The sequence below is a fragment of the Haemorhous mexicanus genome, chromosome 6 (genome assembly GCF_027477595.1).
Source record: "Haemorhous mexicanus isolate bHaeMex1 chromosome 6, bHaeMex1.pri, whole genome shotgun sequence".
NCBI lineage: Eukaryota > Metazoa > Chordata > Aves > Passeriformes > Fringillidae > Haemorhous > Haemorhous mexicanus.
In genome coordinates, this window is record NC_082346.1 from 61,692,960 (window position 1) to 61,716,769 (window position 23,810).

General features: G+C 39.6%; 1 protein-coding gene across 3 annotated transcripts in view; it reads right to left on the reverse strand.

Annotated features, from left to right (window-relative positions):
* Positions 1 to 1,995: 1,995 nt before the first annotated feature.
* Positions 1,996 to 23,810, reverse strand: part of ARID4A (AT-rich interaction domain 4A) — a 47,166-nt gene continuing 25,351 nt past the window's right edge. For 2 of the 3 annotated variants that reach the window (XM_059850561.1, XM_059850562.1), the window contains 14 exons: positions 18,938 to 19,010; positions 16,581 to 16,675; positions 16,166 to 16,263; positions 14,556 to 14,784; positions 12,712 to 12,962; positions 11,198 to 11,395; positions 10,056 to 10,140; positions 9,783 to 9,915; positions 9,387 to 9,449; positions 7,262 to 8,392; positions 6,554 to 6,658; positions 4,861 to 5,076; positions 4,490 to 4,636; positions 1,996 to 4,034 (listed from right to left, as the gene is read on the reverse strand). In XM_059850561.1, the coding sequence (XP_059706544.1) occupies positions 3,931 to 4,034; positions 4,490 to 4,636; positions 4,861 to 5,076; positions 6,554 to 6,658; positions 7,262 to 8,392; positions 9,387 to 9,449; positions 9,783 to 9,915; positions 10,056 to 10,140; positions 11,198 to 11,395; positions 12,712 to 12,962; positions 14,556 to 14,784; positions 16,166 to 16,263; positions 16,581 to 16,675; positions 18,938 to 19,010 (2,928 nt within the window). In that variant the 3' untranslated portion in view covers positions 1,996 to 3,930. The remainder of the gene's footprint in view (positions 4,035 to 4,489; positions 4,637 to 4,860; positions 5,077 to 6,553; positions 6,659 to 7,261; positions 8,393 to 9,386; positions 9,450 to 9,782; positions 9,916 to 10,055; positions 10,141 to 11,197; positions 11,396 to 12,711; positions 12,963 to 14,555; positions 14,785 to 16,165; positions 16,264 to 16,580; positions 16,676 to 18,937; positions 19,011 to 23,810) is intronic. The other variant, XM_059850563.1, reaches the window with a different exon arrangement.

Here is a 23,810-nt window from a genome sequence, read left to right on the forward strand (position 1 = left end):
TCAACATACTTTTGTGAACACATTAATCTTTTATTTCAGCTGGTAAATCTGGCTCATGTCAGATTTCTTTCAAGCCATCAAACCAAACCTGCTCTTTTCTTAAAAAGAAGACTACAGCATTTCTTACTTACTGCTGTTAAAGAATTCCAGTAAATGCTGCCCAGAAAATCCATTTGGCTGCCTCAGCTATCCAAGAATATTTTTAATGGGGAAAAAAAGAACATGTTATGAAAGTAATAATTTTTTAATGTAATATTCCATCTGGTTGACAAACCTGTCTGCAGAGAGAAGGCTCTCTCAGCAGTGAATTTCCTGACTGAGGCACAGGAGTTGACAATCCTTAGATTCAGATTCTCTTCCCAGCTCCACATCAAAGCCATAATGAGTAATTTTGGTTACTCATTATGAGTAATTTTGGTAGCCACTTCTGCATGGCTCCCCCTACAAAAAAAAAAAAAAAAGAGAATACATAACCATTTAAAAAATTTCTGTCTGTTCTAATACTGCACCTTCTAAAAAATTAAATTGAAGTATGCACAAAAGCACAAACAGTGATTTAATCACCTTTTCTGCTGCTCCCTCTGAAGGTCAGACACATCATCCTTCAGGAAGACAAACATTTCTTTGCCCTTGTTATGCTTTTCATTCACTGATAATTACTACTGAAAATCTGTTTAACCTCTGTCCAAACAATCACTTGTTATTATTGTTCTGACAACTCTGCTTCTCTTGCCTGATCTGTTCAGGCTGATTAAACAGGAGAAACTTTCCCAGCCACCAGCAACCTGAGGGAGGAGCCAAAACCAAGCAGGGATTTATAACTGGGTGTTCTGGACTGTCACATGAGAAAATAAAAAACTCACCAGTACAAATGTAGCTGATAGACTTGATGGAAAGTGAAAACTAAAACAAGTAAGGAAATGAATCTAAATGAATCTTACCTTATGTCCTTGCATGGAAGCATTCTGAGTTTTTCCATCTTTCAGATTTCTCCTAATACAGAAGTAAGTTATCTGCCAGCAATCTGACAGTTCTTTGTATCAATTGCAGAAAATGAAGGAAGAGTCTGATTCTCCCTTCAACCTTGTTCTTTTTAACAGTGTTGGATCCCATATCTTAATTTTTATTTTACCTCCTATGGAATCTTGAAAAAGCAAGTATCATTTTGAGGAAAACCTGTACATCAGAAGGCAAGAGAACAGCACAAAGATTGCCAAGAAGGTGCTTTATTTCTGCTTGGTCTCAGAAACACAATCTCATCTCTTATTTAAAAAAATCCCAATTCTGTATAATCATAATTACTGTCTCTTCAACAGGACATACTTCCAGCCAGTGAAAGACACTTTGGAATTTTTATCAACAAGGCTTCAATAAGGGGATTATTGTAGAGTTAGAAATCCTAGATTTTATTAGGGTTTCTTCTTGATTCCACCTTTAGCCCAGGACAGCCCAATTCCAGGTAGTTTTCCCTGTAAAATTCTACAACAACACAGGAAACCACTGCAAACTTCTACTGAATAATCTGATGTGCTCCTTCCCAGAAAGATAAAAGCCAGGGAATCAGTGACATGCTGGGGGCTTTGCCAGTGCCTTGGCAGAAAGTGCATCTTTTCCTGCAGGTTCAGTGCTCTGCCGGAGTAACACCAGCTGTTTTTGGGCTGAGCACAGAGAGGGAAGCAGGTGGGAGAGGCAGCAAGGAGGAAGTTCTCCCTGTCAGTGGGCTGAAAAGGGTTTCCATGATCCATGGGAGCATACCTGGAGCCTTCCAAGCAGGGTTTTAAACATTCCTAAGAGACAGGAGCAGCAACCAGCTGAGAACACACGTGGGGAACATCCAGGCCAGGGCAGCAGCTCCTCCATCCTCTGTGCCTGTTTAAGATCTCACAGTGTGCACACAGGTTAGATATCAGAGATCTGCACAAGATGTCATTAATCCTCTCATTTCCCTGGGTTTTAGATTGCTTCTGTAAATATTAAACATTTGACCCATGTTACTTCCTTTTAAATGAGTATTGCTTTTTATTCGTAGCTATTAGAAGATTAACAAGTAAAAGTTAGCTCTGAAAAAGTCTTTACAGTAATTTAGGGAGATTAACTTTCCTATTTAGGGTAAAGTCCAGACATTTACAAGAACAATCACTTAAATAAAAATAGAATATAAAGCCTATGTTTAAAACATGGCCTTTATTAGCACTGTCTAGTGAGCTCCATATTTATCTTACATTGAAATAGTTCTGCTTTGCTTAAGAAAAGACAGAAAAAGTGCATTTACAAGAGTACTTTTTCTTTAATTTTCTGCGAAAATGGAAGGAATTGGAATCACAAGTTGACAAATGCTGTAAAATGAAATTTCAAGAAACATCAATTTTAGTAATGCTACGCCATCACTAGTGTTTCCTCCTGACCTTCTGCTGTGTGGAACCAGAATATCCTGATACACAGTCTAGAGCATCTATGTTATTACTCTACAGCATATTAAACACAGAAAAAGGGGCTCAGACCCCCTTTCAATGTACAAACATGAATAAAAAAATCGTTTAAAAAATCACTTTTTATACATAATGTATATGCAAACTGCTTTAAATACATGGGTTTGGAAGAGTTATTTACAAGCTGCATCTGCCCGTGGGACAATCCACAGGCAGAGCACACACAGTTGCTTTTACTTTATTGGTGCATCTCAACTTTGGGAGATATAAATTTATTCGGCAGTACAGCAAACACAAGAACTTGTGACAAAGCATCTTGAGGGCAACCCAATAAATTTTGTTCCTCCAAACAAGGTTAAGTACTAGGACTGCCAAAGTTTCCAAATCAAGTTTTATTTTAACCCAGATGCCTGCTGGCAGATCTGTGTGGTGGAGGATATGTAGACAGACCCATTGGAAGTACAGGTTTGGCTACTGGATAACTCCTCCTGAAGAGCCAGAACTGATAAGGATGTTTTGTCCAAAGAGTGAACTAACCTAGAATTTTTTTTTTTCCAATTTTATTAATATTTTAAAAAATACATAAAAATACAACATCCAATGTCTGAATAAATATATTTAACAAGTTGCAAGATACCTTATTTTACACAAAAATTTCAGCTTTAGAAATCTTGTTAAATAACTTCATTGTTGTTATATATTTCATTTTTCGTCTTTTTGTAACAAAATAAAAACTCTGAAATTACATAGAAAAAAGACAAAATATTTTTGTCAAGGGATAAGATAGTCCACTGAAAACCTATTCACAATTCCACTGTAAACATTAATAAACATTAAAACATTTGCATAATTGTGTGCTCAAAAATCCTATAAAAAGTGGAAGACTTATTACAACTGTAGTTTTCAGTCAACTACACTTCCTTTCACAATTTATTTTGTCCCATTTACAGCTTTAAAACTGGGCACATTGCTGAACACATACTTTGGCAGTTCTGTATAGCAAGTGCTTCCACAAAGAGGAACTACTCACCAAGAGTTACCCACAGCTTGGTGAAAGTGCAGCAGTTGCTCAGTTCTTTTGGATAATACTCTGATGTCTGCTTGGTGCACTTGCCTTTTTTTTTTTTTTTTTTTAAGATCACCCTAGAACACCTGAATGCTTCATTGGACATAACTTTGCAAATTTGATAAGTGCCCTTCCTCTGTGTTAGGAAAAAAAAACAAAACAAAACAAAAAGAAACAAACAAGAAACAAAAACAAAACACAATGACAAGGATGTCACGTTGTGCCTACAAACCTTCAGTTACCAATGAGCTTAAGTTCTCTGAACAGTAAATTAAACAAAAGAAGAGGGTAGGAGGGGGGAACAGGTACAGTCCAGCAGTGGAAGTGTGTACAGGATATACTTGGCAATGTCCAACCAGTTGAGTGCTTTCTGTGGCTGAATTTCAGGGTTTATGTCCATGGCAGAGAGCTGCTGGCAAGGCAGAGAAATGTTTATCACCTGCACTCCACAGCCAGCACATTCTGGGGAGGAGAGGATGATGAGGGGCTCATTCCAGTGTCTGAGGAAGCAGATGACATGGATGCTCCTGTATGGGACACTGAACAGACAGAAAAACAGGTCAGCATCAAGTTATCCAAGTACAGCTCACAAGGAAGGTTTCCTTGGCTCTTGGGTTGTGTAAAAGACATCAAAGAGCAGCACAGATACAAAAAACTGATATAGAGGTTTTGCCAATTGCTTTCCCTGCTGTATTCACAGACACTGGATTAACCTTACCCAGTTATTGAAAAGGTAACTCAGATGACTCTGATGGAAATACTTGCACTAGAAAGTCCAAGTTTCTACTACACAGTTATAAAAGAGTCAGCAAACATTTCTGTCAGGTTTAAGTTCCAAAAAGCCAGAAATATTCTTTATAAATATATATGCAAACAGATGGCAACACTTTCCTTTCTTCTAAAATATCATCAGTTCAACTCAAATTGCTGTGAGTTATGCATTTCCAAACAAATGAACTCCTCATGGGAATCATAAAGCAAATCTCAACCTCACCTTCTCTGTCTTTCTTTTTCAATCGTTTCCTTCTCCTGTCTATGGTTGCTACTTCTGACTTCAAGGACATGTAGTATTTTCGTATCTCCTGGAGTTTTTCTTGGAGGAAGGAGATCCTTTCAGTGCTGCTCATATTGTCCAGTTCATCTGCAAGTGGAAAGAACAGAAAAAATAGCTTTGTCAAGGTGATTATAAACAAATAAATGCAGTTCTTAAGAGTATGTAAGACACAGCAGGGAAGATAACACATTTCCATAACTATGCCAGAAAAGGCCCACACCTAATCTGGAATCCCACAATTTCCATGTTTTTCTTTCAGAACAAATTTTCTCACCAATTCCCTGTAATCAAGTCATTTCTAGAATCCTTACTGAGCTGGAAGCTCCATTTGTACACTCTGGGTGAAGCATTCTGGTGGTGGTGCTTGTCCCTGTGCTTGTCCTTCTCTCCATCCTTGATGTGAGGAGAAATCACCCTGGCAGGGGAGCGAGAAATCTTCTGGGGTTTGGATGCATTGATGTGTTTGACAGGAGTACATTTACTGGAACTGTCCAGGACAGGGAGATCTTCACTGTCACTGCTTTGTCCTGCAGGAAAAAAAATTAATTTTAAAACCTCCATCTTGACATTTTAAAAATTGTGGTTATAGTAAAAAAAAAAACAATGATTAAAAAAACCCTGCTGCTTCTTGCTTAGAAGATCAGAAAACACACCCAAGGAAAAATTATCTCAGATTTCATGGATAACCTGATGAGACACAACATGCACTGAACTCTCAAGTGTAATAATCATAATTGATGCAGGAGAATTCAAGGGCTGACTAGGCCTAGTTAAAAAGTAATAGCCAAACTTCTGTAGAGAAATAATAAATAAACTTACCAAATCAGAATATTAAAGCACTGATAAACTGCCTTACATCACTTATTTTAGCTTTCTCATATAAAGCAGACACTAAAACCCCTTTCCTAAAGATTAACCCTGTTTTACTATGGGTAGGTAGCACATGATTGTATTTAGCTATAAAACTGTTTTACACATCTAAAGGAACAATTCAGAAACATGACTAAAACAACAGAAGTTTAACATGTCACAGAAAATTTTTAGCTCATATATTCAAATATTTTATATTCCCACAGTAACTGCCAAGTTCTCCACAGGCATGTTAAATATATCTGAATAGTGTATGTCAGATAAGTAGTATTTTAGTTTGATATTTAAAAATATAACAGTGTTGTCACAAAGCCAAAACCACTGATTCAGTCATGCAATGATTGCCAAAAATTTTGTGACAGGACAAGAGGGAATGTCCTTAAGTTGAGGGAGGGCAGGGATAGATGGGATATTAGACAGAAATTCTTCATTCTAAAGATGGTGAGGCCCTGGCACAGGGTGCTCAGAGTAGCTGTGGCTGCCCCATCCCTGGAAGTATTCCAGGCCAGCTTGGATGGGGCTTGGAGCAATGTGGGATTGTGGAAGGTGGCCCTGCCCTTGGCAGGGGATTGGAACAAGATGATTTTTAATCATCTTGTTTCCATCTCAAACCACTCTGCAATTCTCTGAAAAATGAGCTACAGAAACACAAAAATTCAGATTTCCACAGCAAGTTATAAAATAAACAGCTGCTTGAGAGAAAAACTAGACAAGATCCCTTTGGATGAAAAGCTTTTCCTTAGCATCCAACATTTTTCTGTATTTCAAAAACCTTTTTTCCCCCAGGAGAAACACCTGTTTTAAGACTTTAAATGTGCCCTCTGCCAAATTCATAACCAATCCAATATTTAAAAATGAGCATAATGTTAAATATGTACTAGTTGCTAATATAAATAATAATTTAGACATTTTTCCTAAGTAATATAAAACAGGCAAGAGATTTCCCAGTTGCACTGGGAGAGAGCTCAGAACTCATCTCCAATTTATCACTAATAATCACAATAAATAAAAATGAAAAACCTTGAGAGGGAAGCCTCATTCACAGGAAGTTGTTTGTAACATGAGAACAGTAAGTTCTTACATATATTTACAGGCCAGGACAACCTTCCCCCTCCTTCCCCTGCAGGAATATACCTGTTCCATTCTTTTCATTTTTGGCTGCAGCACTGGTTCGCTTTGGAGTTCGCTTTTGCTTTTTTGCCAGCGTTCCACTATTGCTGTCACTGGGTCTTTTTTGACCTATGAGAGGAAGGAAAAAAATCAAAAATAAAATACATGACACTTGAAATACTTCTGCTACTTAAAAGTTCTTTTTATAAGCAACAAAGAAATCTAAAACCAGACAGCCTGTGAGAGTTGAGGCTGTTCACAGTCTGGAGAAGAGGAAGCTCTGGGGAGAACTTAGAGCTCCTTCCAGGGTCTAAAGGGGCTCCAGGAGAGCTGGAGAGGGACTTGGCACAAGGGCCTGGAGTGACAGGACAGGGAGAATGGCTTCCCTCTGCCAGAGAGCAGGGTTAGGTGGGATACTGGGGTGGAATTCTTCCCTGTGAAGGTGCTGAGGCCCTGGCACAGGGTGCCCACAGAAGCTCTGGCTGCCCCATCCCTAGAAGTGTTCAAGGACAGGCTGGATGGAGCTTGGAGCAACCTGGGATAGTGGAAGGTGTTCCTGCCCATGGAAGGGGACTGGAACAAGATGGGCTTTGAGGTCCCTTCTAACCCAAACTATTCTGTGAATCTATAACCAGCAGACAGAGCAGCAGCAACTATTAGCCAAGTGACACCAGCCTCAAGCCACCTTCAGCAAGGACCAGAGCTGGAGTGGCTCCTCCAGGAAACGCTCACCTTTCTCTCCCGTCTCCCTCTCCTGCCCCGCCATGCTGCAATTGCTTGACGTGGTGCTGGCCTCGAATCCATTGGCAGACTCACTCTCACAGAGCCCTTCCTGAGATTCTTCTGCCACACTGTCCACCTCGATGGTCATGTCACTCTCACTCTTGATGCTGCGTGACTCGTCCTGGCTCAGGGCCAGAGGAGAGGCCACCGGGAAGCTCGAGGGGACGCCGGGGGCTAAGGCAGAGGGGGCAGAGTTGGAAGCACTGGGGTCTGGCTTTTCTGCTGTTGTGTCTTCAGTGCCACTCTTCTCCTTCTCATCCAAGTCATCCAGGTCTACTTCATGGCACAGCAAGGTTTCAGGACCAATCTGAGGCATTGTGTCATCCTCGTCTTTCAAGGGAAGGCTCTCGTTGGCTTCGGCCGGCCGCTGGAAGTTGTCATTCCTCAGCTCCGGACCGTGCGGAACTGATTCCGCCACCAGGGACGGCATCTCCTCGTTTTCAGTTCTGAGGGACTCCTCAGCATTCAGCCCTCTACATTCCTCTGCTCCACTACATTCATTGGTCCTCTCTTCAGAAACAATATTTGGCACTTCCATCTCACTCTCTCGCCGATTTCTCTTCTCAGGTGACGCCTGTTCCAAAGTTTTCCTTTTCAAAAGTTTCTTATCCTTTGTGGAGGGCTCTGTTTCACTTTCAGTAGTGCTGGAAATGTCTTTACAGTCCAAGGAAGACACATCTAACCTTTCAGGTTCTGTAAGAGATTCATTTGTCACCTCTTCCTGGCTTCCTGGTGCAATCTTCGCATTCTCCAATGAGGGATCTTTTGTCTTGCTCCTTCTCCCTTTTCCCTTAGGTGATTTTTCAACCTCTCTTTTGATTTCTTCCATTTGATCCGTTTTATTTCCAAAAATTTGAACAATTTGTTCACTTTCCTCAACTTCCAGTTTCAATGTTTCTAGCTGCTGTACTTGAGTCCTGTCATTTTCCTTCAGCACATGAGAAATCTTTGGGTTTTCCTCATCCAGCTTCTCATCACGGAGTTTTTCACTTTTTTCCAGTTCTGAAGTTTCTGGAGAAAATTCTTCATTCAAATTCTTTTCAGATGACTCATCTGCTTCACTGTCAGATGTGCCAGAGTCTAAAAAAAATTTTAAAAGAAGCAAACAGCACCCTAAATAATTAATTGCAGCATGACTTTTTATTTGAACCTCACAAAAACCCTGCTTTCAGTAATCTATGAGGTCAACATCAGCTTACAGTAATAATTTTAAACTTTAAAAATCCTGCATTACTCAACACACTTGCTACACTTCTTATTTTTACCTAAAATGTCTATGGAACTGCAGTAGTGGTGGTGCTGTCAGGGTTCAGGAAGCATCTGGATGATGCTCTTAACTCAGGTGATTTCGCTGAAGTCTGTGATTCTCCTACTATTTCCCAAATAAGCCAATACAAATGAATTACATTTCATTGCAGCAAAAATAGGATTCCCCTGATCCCATGGATATTGCCTCTCCCACATGACACTACAAAACCAAAAAACAACACTTCCCTCCATGCAGAGAAAAAAGCCCAACCCAAACCCAAAAATCAAAACCTTCTAAAGCTCAGTATGGACATTTCATTGCCAAGCTATTGTACAAATGCTGCACCATACAGAGAGCAAGCATTAGTACATTACCAGGAGATTACTCAAGGACCTGTACTAAAAGGAGACAGTGATTTCACTTCAGTTCTTGTTCAGAGAGGCTTAGAAACACCAAAGATGTGCTGCCATTTGTGTATAATTAACAGCTCTGCTGGATGATGGTGTATTGAGGTTGAGGACTTAATTAGCACAATAAAAACTATCATTATAGCACTGGATTTGGTCTGTTCAGGACTGAAAGGCTCTGGCTGAAGAACATGGGATGACTTGTACAGTCACTGCTCTTGTGTGAGCAAGTTGTGCTCCTCAGTAGTGTCAGCTCAACTGCTTACTCAACAAAATTTACCAGAAGAAAGGAAAAAAAAACAAAAAAGAAGGTAAAAAAGCAAAAAACAAAAAAAAAACCCACAAAAAAACACTGAACTTCTTTTCGAAAAGGTACTGCAAAAGCCTCCAAAGCATACACAGGGCTGAGATCACTCACCGTTTGATCCTCTATCAGAATCAAACATTCCTGAGCTACGTCTGGTCTGCCTGCGAGGTGTTGCTAAAATTAAAATCGAAAGAATTAATTTGTATCGATCGGCAGGAGCGCCCAGCCCCGGCGCTGCGGCCGCGCTGCCAGCCCGAGGGGCAGAGCGGGAGCTCCGGACTCCCACCGCACCCCCGGAGCAGAGGGCAGCGAGCTCAGCCCGGGCTCCCGCGGAGGGCAGCGAGCTCAGCCCGGGCTCCCGCGGAGGGCAGCGAGCTCAGCCCGGGCTCCCGCGGAGGGCAGCGAGCTCAGCCCGGGCTCCCGCGGAGGGCAGCGAGCTCAGCCCGGGCTCCCGCGGAGGGCAGCGAGCTCAGCCCGGGCTCCCCGCACCACCGGAGCAGCATTTACCTTCGCTGCTGGGCGTTTTGGGGAGGCTGCAGGACGTGTTGGATGGGAGAGTGGATTTCAGTGGGGGCCGCCCACGCTTGGATTTTTGTTTCTCCTCGTCCTTCTTCTCATCCTTTTCACCATCTTCTTTATTCTGCAGGGGAAACAGTGGATTTTTATTAATGTTTAACTGCTGATTATCAAACCTCCTGCTCTATTAAAAACTAGACTGTGGCATGAATAACTTTTTTTTTTTTTAATACAGTACTAGAACAAAATTATTGAAATCATTACTTTTGTTTTTTTCTTCTGTTTTCTCTTTGGTCCTCCTTTTTCCACTGGCCAGATAATGCGATCAGCTTTCACCCATTCATCATACCTGAAAGGGAATGAAACTATGCTGTTATCACTGCACATGAAAATGTTTGAATATGAGGAGTAAAAGACTTGAATTAACACAAAATATTTATTAATGAGGTAGGAAAAGGCCAACACTCAGAGTACCCAGGGGTAGTGGAAGGTGTCCCTGCTTATGGCAGGAGGGTGGAATGAGATGAGATTTCCTTTCCAACCCAAGCCACTCCATGATAGCAGAGCCTGTATTTACAACTCATGCACTATTCTGGCCTTAGAAAGGTGAATGACATTTCCAGTCCATAAAAAAACCTTATGGGATGAGGCACAATTAAGGCACAAACGTCCCTGTTTCTCACTGGAGCACTCAGGGGGCTGAATCAGCTCTAAATTGTCAGTTATTCCACATCATACACATAAGAGTTTTCACCACATCATACCTCAGCAGGAAAATGTACCTTTTTTTTTTTTAATTATGGCAATAAACTGAATGAGATTCTAAAAAGCACAAACACACTAATGCTCCTCAAAATCTCCTAAAGGCATTAAAAATGTAAAGAGAACCTGTAAATATTTGGGGAATATTGCCACACTCAAACTTCATGTTGTCACATAAAGCAATTTGCTTATGGATTTGGAATACCACATGTTATATACCAGAAGTATATAAAGTACCATGAAGCATCTTTACAATCCCAGGTAACATTCAATACAAGAATATATTTTATTGCCAAAATTCCAGTGCTTAATACACTTGGTTATAAATATCTTCAGCATTATCAATGGCTCCCTTAAAGGAAAGTTTGCTAGTGCTAACACTGATAGACACTATCAGGGAAGGGGTGAAGATCACTAAGGCAGATGGACACTTGGAAAAATACAAGTATATTCTGACATTTCACTGCAACACCATGAACAAAATCATCAATATTGAAAAGTGAAGAAGTCAGAGCCTGTTATGATGATAATTCAATATGCAGCCACATCATTGATCATATCTCACTTTATTTCCTTAAAAACAAAAGTTTCTTTTGCAAATAAGCCTGTGAACCAAGCAATGAAATGCAATTAGTTATCCTCACCTTACATTCCAACCGTAGTAATGAACTAAATATAAAACCTCCCCATCATCAATTTCTGTGCTTTTAATACTGGCTTCATAAATTTTTTGAGTCTTTCCACGTCCATATTTTACTTTCACTTTGGTTCCAGTCAGGCAGGGTTCTGTGTCCTCCTCATCTTCTTCACCTTCTGATTCTCCTTTGTTCTCAATTTCTTCCCTGCAGTAAAATGTATTTTAAATGCTCACTAATTAGTTACAATCATATTTTTAAATTTAGAGAACAGTCAAGGTAGAAAAAGGCTGCAACAAAAAAATTAATTTTCTGCACCCTGTCCTGTCTCTGAAGCTTGCTCAGAAACAGATTTTTTAAATCAAGAACAGAACTTAGGGAGAATAGGGCTAAATGCCAAAAATATCCAGAAAGTTTTATTAAAATTTAAACACAATTCATAAAGCATACAACTACCTCAAAGCTTAAAGATTATTTTTAAATTAATGTTTGACAATACAACGAGGAATAAAAGTTAACTCTGTGTGTCTCCTAAACAGCATAGGAAAAACTAACTTCAGTTTCTGAAATATTTGATTTTGACACATTATTTATAAAAAAATGGTACTTTTACCATTGGCTTAACATGCTACAGTTTATTAATTGCACATGAGATTGAACTGCCATCACAGCGATCCTCTCACAACACAAACACCATTCCACTGGAAAAAAACTTGATCACAAAAGTGTTCAGCCAAGCTTAAAAGTGTCTGCACAGCTCTTTATTAGATACATCCACCTCTCACTACACCTTTAGCTACTGTTTAAATATTATACTCAAACATATTTTGAAGAACTATAATCAAACCTATTTTTAGCTATAATTCCTTCCCTACTTAAGGGACAATTTAGCATAATTTAGAAGTTACTCTACAAAGAAGTCAGCAAGAAATAAAATACTAAAAAGGACTATGGGTTTGCTTTTAATGAAATAGATTTGTTGGCCTTCAGTGAAAGATCAATTATCTTGTGGCAAGCAACTCAAAGGACAAGTAGCATCCACACAGCTTAAAGAAAACTTTGCTGCCCTGATCATCTGACACACAGTAAAAACAAGGAGCCTGCAGCTTCACCAGCCATCAGCAAACCTTTCAAAGCACAGGAGAAGAGGGATTTGCCATTTCTGTTTCAACTGCCCAGGGAAGTGTCCCTAAGCTGTTCCCACCCTCTCACAGCACCTGGCAGACTCACAGCCTGGTCAGCTTGGTGCCTGGAGGTATTGGTGTGATAAAACACCAACACAGCCTTGGCAAGTAAAGTGACAGTGAAAAATGCAGCCTGGCATCGAGCACAAAAAGATGCTTCCAGAAAGTACAGCAGGCTCTGCAAGCATGAAATAAAATGTTCCCTTCCCTGTCTGTCTGAGTGAATAAGGCTTCTGATTTTCACACTTCAGTAAGACCAAGTCTCTGTCCTCCTGCCTGGAGAACAGCTCAATCATGGCACAGAGAAACTCAGAGAAGGTGATACAAGTTAGTGCTTACCTCTCCCTCTGCCTCTCTTCCTCTTCGTCTGACTCTTTATCAGAATCCTCCTGTTTTTTAATTTTCTTCTCTTTTTGCTTTGGTGTGCTTTTCTTCCCTAGAGGAGTTTCATTTTCTTTCTTTTCTGCATTCTCAGGCGTTTCTTCTACATCTTTGTTTTCTTTGTTACTGTCTTTTAATTTGTCCTGGGTTTTATCCTCTTCACCATCTTTTTTAGCAGGGGCTGCATCACGGGCAAGTCTTCTTCGTCCCTGGAACAAAAATAAAATCAGTTTAAGGACTATTGTCCCCTGCTTTCATAAACTCTCCAAATCCCAGCAAAAAAGTGAGACATGCAATTCCTGTAGAGAAGAAAGGATGGAGATGACAAAAAAATGCAAAATATTCTAAAATAGTAAAATTAAAGCTTTAAGTTTTTATATCTGCTTCATCTGGAATAATAAGGATGAATTTCTGATTAATTGATGGAGGATTTCAGGACATTTGCTTGGACTGTAATGCTTGTTACTCTGATAGAAAGGGCCAAATGTCTTGTTCACCTACAGCAATATCATTATTTGAAGTACTTGTATAGGAATACTGAGGGGAGGCATCTTCGATCCTAACAGTCACCTGTGGACCTCAAGGGCAGAAATTTGTCAGCTTTCAAAAAACTCTAAATATCCCATTTTTAAAAGGCACCTTGAGTACTCAAGGCAGTTGCTGCCTGGGACTATCTGCAACTAATTCTTAGAGATCTAGCACAGGATTATCATTTGATTTATTAGAAGTCTCTTGATAGGATCATTGCTTTTTAGTCAGAACAAGGAGCCAATTATTAAAAAGACAAAAAATTGTTATATTTCTTTATCCTTCTTTTCAGCATTGTAAAAAAGAAAAACAAACTCAAAAATAAATGAATAAAGCTAATGTCATGTCAGGAGGTTCACTGAGGCTGATGCAGCTTGGAACAACACTCTTTCATTTAAACAGAAATACAATACATAATAGAAGCCTCAACCTGTGTTTACACCATGTCTTTTCATCTATTAATCTATAAGGCCATATATTTGCTTGAAAAAGCTGCTTTACAAGGAGGACTACAACAGAATGACATTTTAGTCAAACAGAATCTTTAGAACTTGAACAATTCAAAAGCAGCAATTCTTGTCCTTCAGTAGTCATACTCTGTTGAAGAACAAAAAATGTTCTTTTAACATAATTAAATGAGTGCTACAGTCATATTCCAACACCTTTAAAGTACTGTCTGTATTCCTCATGGTGTTCAGCATCCTCCAGCTGATGGGCCACTGATCTGATCTATGTAGCTACTAACACAACCCTCATCTCTATGGCTTTGAGAGACAAATGAAGGCTAAACTTAATGGTTCTTCCTTCTACTTTTGTCTATATGAGTGTTTCTTCTATTATAAGACAAACTGTGATAAAAACCAGCTCAGAGAAATGGGTTTTCCTTTGATTCTTAGATCCATAGCAGGTTTTTGATATTCCTATTTCTTGCCAGAAGGCTCCAGGTTCCATGTGCCTGTGGAAACCCTCACCCAGAACCAAGTCTGCCCTGCTGTGTTTCTCTGTTCTGATGAGAACAGCTCCAAGCCATCCCTGAGCCACAGCACATCCAACTGAGCCTGAGCAAATCCCATGCATGGCTTGGAATATGAAGGAATAATCAAACCTGACTCTGTGTCCAGGTAGAACAAAATTAACAATTAACACTCAGAGAACTCCACACTGCAACAATTCCAACGTGCAGCTGCTCCACAGGGAAAACTCACTATGGAAACTGTTCACTATACAAGGGGGCTTTGTTAAGGACTAAACAGAAATCAGTTCAGACCACTCACCCTTGGGGATCTTAGTTCAATTTCTTCTTTCTCACTTTCACTGCTGGAATAATTTTCTTCTGCTTCTTTTTTAACTTCTGTTGGGGGCATTTTTTGTTCCTCTTTCACACTTTCCTCCATTGGTTCCACGTGTTTCTGTGTCTCTTCTACCACTTTTGGTTCATTGTGATGGATGGTCCTAAACTGAATGTTTGCAGAACGGCAGTACTCTTCAAAACCATAAAGATACCTACAGACAAGGAAGGTCCCATTTACATTTCATGGTTTATTTTCCATTTATTGAAGTGCATAAAACCTATTTTCCTGCTCAGTTAACTTCAGGAAAATAATAATGAAGAAAAAACCCAACAAACAACCAAACACAAATAAAAATATAAAAGCTAGAAAAGATTTTGAAGTGAAACAATTTCATATCAAATGCTGAAAAAGAATACACAGAGGTGCTTCCTAAATATTTAACTTCATTCCCATCCAGTTAAGAATTCATGACAGTAATGCCATGCATGAGCTTGTTCTCTGGAAACTGCCTGTGCACATTCTAATCCAGTTACAGGTGAGAGAGGTATGAACTAGCTCATTCCTCAAAGAATTAATATGCAAGTTACAACACACTATCACTGTCACAACACATTTTCCTGTGTCCAAACAACATCATCATTACTTCCACTCTAACAGCAACCCAGTACACATTTACCAATTACTCTTTCCAAGGTAAACACTCTTCTCTGTAAAATACAGACCTTAAACATGTGCCCAGTTCAAATCCCACTGAAGAGAGTCTCAATATAGTCATCTTCATTGACATGAATATGAATTGAGTCATTACTCATCCCTATTTCCAAACTTCTTAGGTTTGAGTCAAGAGAATCTCATTCTTCCCTTTTACTCAAAAAGCCCAATTGTTTCTTGTCCAACTTCCAGGAGGATAAACAATAAAAACAGTTTTTATTCAGAAAACGAGCTTGGAAAATGTCATTCCTGAAAGGTTTGCAATGCAAAAGTTACAATCCAGCTGAAAAGTGAGGGTCAGAAAAGAAGATTTATGCATTTGGTCAATGTAAGCAATGATTTTACTATTTAATAACTCTCACATTGACCATAGCAATGAACACAGTTAAGACCTAGTGCCATTATTCTACAAATTCTGCCAAGAATTTATGTAAATATACAACTGAAATATGTCTTTTTTCAGCCAACACCTTTCATGAAGTTAAAGCAAATGGTATAAAATTCTCCTCAATGCCTATGAGATTTAAAGATTAAGGAGTCTCTAAATGTTAATTGCCTTAACTGGCAAAACTGAATCTGCCAAAGCTTATTTTATAAATTTCAGTGGTTTACTCTGAAATGCTGTCAACACAGGAGGAAAGTGAAAGTTTCTTGGTAAAAAATGAGCAGAATTCTGATGTTTTGGAGCAACAGGAACTTCCAGCCCTGATTGCTCCCTCCTTTCCTCCACATCAGTACTGGAAAATGCTCAGAACTGTTCATTAAATGAAGAATATCAACTGCTGTCTCTAACTACCAAAAACCTCTTGAATGCTGTACAAGCTACAGCTAGGAAGAAGAAAGGAAGAATGTTTTCACCACTATCCAATACAAGAACTTACTTTCTATAAGCAGTTTTTACGTTGTAGGAAGCAGCTGAGTTCAAAATAGGAATGCCAAGGTCCATATAAATTTGCTTCCATACAGCACCACTCTCAATCTTTGAGGGAAAAAAAAGAAAACAGGAAGTTTATAGATTTTGTTAAACAAGAACATTAAGGAAAAATATCTAACAGAGCTAAAAAGCCAAAGTCTTTTATAACCATTGAACAGTTTGGGTTGGAAGGGACCTTAAAAATCATCCAGTTCCAACCCCCTGCCATGGGCAGGGACACCTCCCACTATCCCAGTTTGCTCCAAGCCCTGTCCAACTGGCCTGAACACTGCCAGGGATGGGGCATGCACAGCTTCCCTGGACAATCATTTATAGATATGAATGAACAGACATATTTAGCTCAGGGAACATCCAGAACTTACATTGTCACACCCACCCTGCTGATAAACCAGCCTAAAAAGTTTGAAGAGGTTAAGGTCCTTGTAGCCCAGAACTGGTGGTTTATTGATAGGAGTACCTGAATAAAATAAAACAGAAACAAGTTATCCCCAAGAACAGCAAGGTGCCTCTTCCATTTCTTTACCACACATTTGATTACAAGTATTCTTCTAAATTTTAAAATCTGTATTTAATGGCTTAAGGTATGCTCCCAAGTCAGTAAATTCCAATGACCAGTTAAGGCTTCACCCTGCTCTGAATGCATCATTATCTCTGGGTGGTTTATCAACCTCCCAGCTGGCTGCATCCCACTGCTCCTCTCATGAGCAGGGAGGACAGTCAGAACTGCAGGAAGCTCCAGAGAACACCTGAGGAATGCTGGAATAGAGCAGTGTGTGAAGAGATTCAGTAAAACCACCGTGGGCTGAAAGGAACGAGGAAGAAGCAGAGACTTTGGATTAGGAAGAAACACTCAGGCAAACTGTCAGAATGTGGAAAAGCACAAGGACCTGACAGGACATGAATATTTGGGGCAGTTCCAGGGAAGAGAAAGAGCTCAGATCAGCTGAGTGGCAGTGACACACAGAACAGTAATTATCTGCAGAAGGAGAAACCAAAAGTGACTTAGGGCAAGTGGCTGCATACGTAGACAATAATCCTCCCAGCAAGGAAAGAATGCCAAACCTCCTCCCTGCTGCTTTGTATCTTCCCTCATCTTCATGCAATTATATTTGGAATCATTAAAATAATTTTATAGGACTTTGGGAATACTGTCATGATTCCATGAATCAAAACATTTACACTGAGAGAACAGAATGCAGAACAAATCTGCTGGGAACAGAAATCTCACTATAAGGATGGAGAAGGAAAATAAAAAGCAAACAGGCAAGGGGAAAGTCCCAGTACTGAAGAAGTCCTGCACATTGCTCAATCCACACACTGGCTTGAAAAATATTTCATGGACTGAGTCTTCAAATTCATCATACAAATGCTTTATTCTTCTGCCTTGGCAAGGTCCTGACATCCCTACCTGTTTTGTAGTCTGTGAGTGTTTAGGAAAGAGAATGAGAAACCAAGAAAACAGGAAAGTGGGAGGAATCAGGCTACATGAAAGGAACTCTCTGGATTGGCCCAGCAGCAGAATGATTTCTTTTTTTCCCCCCTAACTTAGCCTTTTATTCCCCTAAGGCAGCTTATTCTCCAGAAACACTGGTTATATACACAGGAGGCCTTCAAAATTATATTGGATGAGCTCCAGAACAATTTGCTATAATACATGCTCAATTTCTACCTATGATAAGAACTGGCAATATTGAACAGCTTTTGGATTGTGCTTTTGTGATTCTGTGGTCTAGAACACACCTCCTTAGAACAGACCCTCTTTTACAAAGGCAGCTTGATTTCCCCATTAATTTTAACAACCTCCCACCCTCAAAAAAAGAAAGGGGCAAATATCCAGACTCTGCAAGTACTTCATGTTTCACCCTTAGCTCTGGTCATTTCAAATTCAAATACATCAACATTTGCTGCACTCTGTGCTGCTATGGAAATATCATTCAGGTAGCTGCTGTCAAGAGAAAAGAAAGATGAAAAGAAAAGGGAAAAGGGCAGTAGTTACACCTATAATCTACCTCCACACCAAGGCTACTGCAGGATGAAAATAGCATTTGAAATACAGGACTGAAATGGTGACTTCATGTGTAAAATTTATCAAACCAATATATTCTAAAAGACAAAATTCTGCAGGATTGAATACAGATTTTTAAAAAGGAGCATAAAAGCTTCCATTTCCATGTCAGTCTCATCACAACTGCACATGCCTTATGCAACAGCAGCTCTCCCAAGTCAGCAGGTACATCCTGCTCCCTATGCAGAGCACGTGCACTTCTGATACTGCTCTGAAGCTAAGAGTTCAACTACTCTAATTTATTAAGTCTCACTTAATTCTGTAAAGACAGATGTTTAAAATACACTATTTTCTTGTTGTGGCTACAGGATAAAATAGAATCTTTTAGGTTGTCTCTTCAGGTATCACTGCTCCTTTTGTGCCCAAGACTAGAGGATGGCACATCTCCATTCTGTGCTGGTTGGATTTCACCACCCATGGACAGACCCTACAGCTTCCAGCCTGGGATTAACAGCAGCAGAGCTCTCAGCCATGGCTGTCACAAGCAGAAATTAACCATGGGCTTACTTAAGAGGCGTTGTGAACATAAAAAAGGCTTTGTGAAAGCAAAACAAAACCAAAACACCTCAGGGAGGATTTGAGTTCCCTTTGAGTGCTATGCCATTAAAGAAGTGGACTGGAGATAAAAAAAAAAAGAAGAAAATTCAGTGGTACCTCTGTCTTCCATAAACTTGTAAAGCTGTTGGAGGAAGTTGTCCCTCTCTTCAGGATCAAGCTCTTCCTCAGGCTGTGAAAATAAGTGCAGTCATAAATGAAAACAGCAAATATGCAAAGTAACCGTTTATTTGTACAAAAGCCTAAGAGCAAGAACTAAACCCAAACCACTTCCCATTTGGCCCTGAACCCATGTAATGGTGAAATATGCAGAAAACAAAATTTACTCAAGAAGACTGAAGTGGTACCTCAGGAGGAAAAGAAGAAAATGCAGGTCAGGGAAAGCATCAGTCCATGACAGAATGAATGAGTGACCTTCAAAATGAAAACACTAATACACAGGTGTGCTAGCATACCTGCCTAGCACAGAAGAGGTCTGGTATTTACAAGACTGAAAGAATTCACAGGAATTCCAGGGGGTTTTTTTGTTTGTTTGGTTGGTTTTTTTTGTTAGGTTCTTTCTGTTTGTTTGGGGCTTTTTTTGTTTAACTCATTTTCCTTATCCCTTTAGCTCAGATTGCAGAACAATTCTTTCTCCAACCATACCTGCTGGAGATGCTCCAGACAGCATTTGTTTTATAATTAAGTTCCAATGCTTGATTTCAGCTTATATTTGGAAACACCTTTAAAGTCACTTATATAATTTATTATTATTATAAATTCCTTAGTTTAACCTTTACAACTTAAAGTCTCAAAGAGATAAATACTATGAGATAAATTTATGGCAAGTAATCCACAGCATGAAATAAAGATATTCCTTTTATTCCAGTGAAAATTATTTAAAATACAGTAAATTTATTGGAGGGGGTGGAAGGGGCAGGCAGAGGAAATAATGTCTACGTATCTTCGTGGAACTTTGAGACTCTAGCAGAGACCAAAAAAAAAAAAAAAAAAACAAATCCTTTTCCCTGCAATGCTTTCTGCATGCCACTTTCTTCCTGCCAGCCTGGCAGTTTGCACAAGGCAGGCTGCAGCTGTCTTGAAGGAAAGACGTACAGTACGTGTCAAAAAATCTTATCATTACATTATTAAAAATAACAGGAATGTGACAAGCAGTTCCAGAAGGAAACCAGAACAACAATTTAGATTTCAGTCATCTCTGCATTCTGTAAACTTTAAGCTTCAAGGCAAGGAGATAGGCAGGGAAAAGGGGATGTACATGCTAATGCCCTACTAACCAGCAAGCAATCTGCCTAGCATCAGAATGAATCCCAGCCCTGCCTGCTTCACTGAATTCTGAGCTTCTAAACCCAACAGGGCTCAGCTACAATCAGGCAGAGACAATATCTGTGTCTTACTTCACTAATTTTTCTTCTGGAATAATTGGAGGAAATTAAATGTGTAATCACAACGCTGTACAGCATCAGTTACCATTTGCTCAGCACATCACAGGGATTATATAAGGAGAAACAGTTATCTATAGAATTAGCATGCTCTTCCAGGTTATCAAGTGAAGTATTGCTATAGAAACCACAGCTTTTTTCTCTCCATCCAGACTGCAAAATAACTTCAAGATCGAGAAATTTCTACCATCTACTGTAATGTTTACTGGCTGAAGGCAATACAGCTCAAACTGTGCAAACTAAATACATCTAATAACAGTAAACATCCAGAAATACTTCTGAATAGTTGAATTAAAGCCATTTCTTCTGTGTGGGCACAAAGCCAAACCAGAACTGTAGGTCAGAACAGCAGAAATGCACATTAAAACAGCAATCTTGCAGCCAGAATTTAGCCCTTCCACTGAGACTGAGTTCTTTCAGTTGAAGAAAAGCAAAAAGGGAAGATGAAAAGTGTTATAGGGTGGGGGCATAAAACCTGGCTGCAATAAGCATCCACCTGTGTGAGACATCCTGAAGTCTGCACCTGCTTCTCTCTGTTGATGTTGTATGAGCCCCTTGACAGAGGGAGGCTGAACTGTGCCTGGTACTGATGCCAGAACAGGCACCAGATCCTTCTGAGAAGTCACTTGAGTAAGCCCTGAGTGACTGCCACCACAGAACACATCTTGGACCAGCTGTTCTTTTGCTTCTGGCCAAAATGAGGAAGACCAACCCTTCCTGGATATGCTTACTGCAACATGAGGGTAAGATGCCTTTTTTTTACCAGGGTTATCTGTTTGGAACTGGACATTAAAGAATTCTAAAGAGTGTTTGCTGTTCTGAGTGAGTTTTACTTTAAATATATCAGCCATCATAAAATTATAGAATGAGTTTGGTGGAATGGACCTTAAAAACCATCTAGTCCCAACTCCCCTGCCATGGGGGGTCATCTAAGCTGCTGTAAATCTGCACACAAATCAAGGAAACATCTGAGAAATGCTGATGCCAGAACCTGTGATCACCATCAGAGAGCAAATGGAGAGCTGAAATTCCCAGCACTGTTTTCCAGCAGGAACCAGGATGACAGTGCTGATCTCCAAAACTCACTGCTATTATAAAGACATTTGTGCCCATTTTAGACTGGGCATAAGTAAGTTCACAGTGATAACTGTTTAAAACCAGTTACTCAATAGAGTTCTGTCTGTCCATTTCATTTTTTCTTATACAGATGTTGCAAAAAGGGGGAGACTATAGCCAAAGGTAAGTCCAAGTGAAGGGCAAAATAACATGAAAATTTTAAGCTGCAAGAGTTCAAAACTGAGATCTTTCTGCTGTTCATCCAATACCCACAGCTAAATGCAACATGAGAAAAACTTTTTAGTTTCAGGATGAGAGGCTAAATTTCATTTAAATGAAAATAGATAAAAAATCTCTAAGATTCCCCTTTTCTAATGTAAAGATTGAAATTTTATGGGTTTGAGATTTTTTTTCCTCCTTTCTGACAAGCAGGCCACATCTGTTAGGGAACACTGGAAACAGTAAAACAATAAAATTGACCATGAACATTATCTTTTTATCTTTGTATAATGGACATTTTCTCTTCCCAACTCCATTTCTTATGGTCTTCCAAACAACATGAACAGCATTCATGTATTTTCTAAAACTATCTGGTAAGCACCACCAACATGAAGCACACAGAAATGCATAGAAGGTGTTGCTTCGTTTGGTTTTGAGTCACCTAATTCACCATGAGCTTTGCCTCTGTCCTTAGCATGATTTTCAACAAGAATGTGGCTCTGTTATCCTGACTCATCATTTACTCTACAAAAAGATGTTAAAGCTTCTGTGGGCGCCAACCTTTAGAGCTGAGTGGGAGCACGAAGGATGAAATAGTTTCTTCTACAAAAGAAAGAATGAATCTCTACCTCCAAGCACGTACACCCTCAACTCAGGCAATCCGAGGTGGAGCTACCAGGGACAGATCTCTCTTTTATGCTATAAATAGACTGACAAGACCATAAATGCTTCTGTGAAAGAAATGCAGGTGAAGAGGAAGAGCAGCATACACAGGATTTGGAGTTCAGAGGAAGAGATGATCAAGACAAGCTGCCAGAATTACAGTAAATGTAATTTTGTTGCTTCACAGTTCTTCAATGAGATTTCATCACTTGCACATTTGCTTTCTAACGCCGAACTTGAAAACTAATTAAGGAAATGACAAGAATTAAACTGATTGCAACAAGTTAACAGCTTTAAACCACGTGGAGATGAGCATGGTCTTAAAATGTTAATTTGTACCAACAAGAAACCAGAAATTCCACAAACCAACAATGACTCATTCCAGAGCTGTGCCTCAGTTTGCAACTTCCCTTGGAGTGACATTCTGAGAATGCCTCTTTGCATAAAACTGTGAGCAAGGAAGGCTTTAAAGAACATTTGTGCATGGCATGATGCAGGCTGTGCTTCACAGTAGCCAGAACTCCTACAAATGCACACATGCATGAGAAGGAGGATTAGCTAATCAATGTTTAGCTATTTTTAAAGGCTATTCTGTGCATTACACATCACAGCTGCTTGGGGGATTTTATATATATAAATCACAGAATCTTAGAATGGTTTGGATTGGAAGTGACCTAAAAAACCATCTTGTTCCATCTCCTGCCAGGGGCACACCTTCCTCTAGACCAGGCTGCTCCAAGCCTCATCCAACCTGGCCTTGGATATTTCCAGGGATGGGGCAGCCACAGCTTCTCTGGGCACCCTGTGCCAGGGCCTCACCATCCTCACAGGATGTATTATTTTTTTTGTATTTTTTCTTAGTATCTAATAAACTACTTCTTTCTGGATATCACCCTTCATTAACTTTGAAATTACTCTTTTCCTGTATTGAACTTTCAGAGTCAGCTATTTCAGCATTATTTTAAAATACAGATAGGTTGCAACAGACACGGCAATTTGGGTATGATTTTATGTGACCTCCCACAGTTACTTAGAGCAAAGCCTACACAGGGAACAAGAACTATTTTGAAGCAAAATGTAAATATTTTAATAGTCGACTACTGATTATTTGTAGGAATTTCAAGCCTCCTAAAACACATCATGGATTTCTCATCCTTCCTTTATGGACTTAATGCTAATAAAATATATGGAAATAACTTATCATGAGAACTGAAATCCTTGCTTATTTGCAGAATAGGAACATTGGAAAATGCCTCTGGCATCTTCCCTTTTCAACCATGTAAAGCAACTGTGACTGATTTTTTTGATGCCGTTGTGATGCAAGAACCTTAAAAAGGTTAAATGAATGCACCCCAATTAACAGGCTACACATACATCCTCCAGGTGACTGTCACAAACAAGCCTTGAAGAAAATCCCTCTTAGCAGACACCCGGAGGTGCCACAACTCTGCCCTCAATGAGCCATGGAGACCTGGAATTTTTTTCTGAAGAAATTCCTTGCCTTTACTCTGGTCTTCAGTGAATGTATCTGTTGAGAACGTGTACTGAGAAAATATTTGAAATAACTGCAGGTTAAGACTTTCATTCTAATG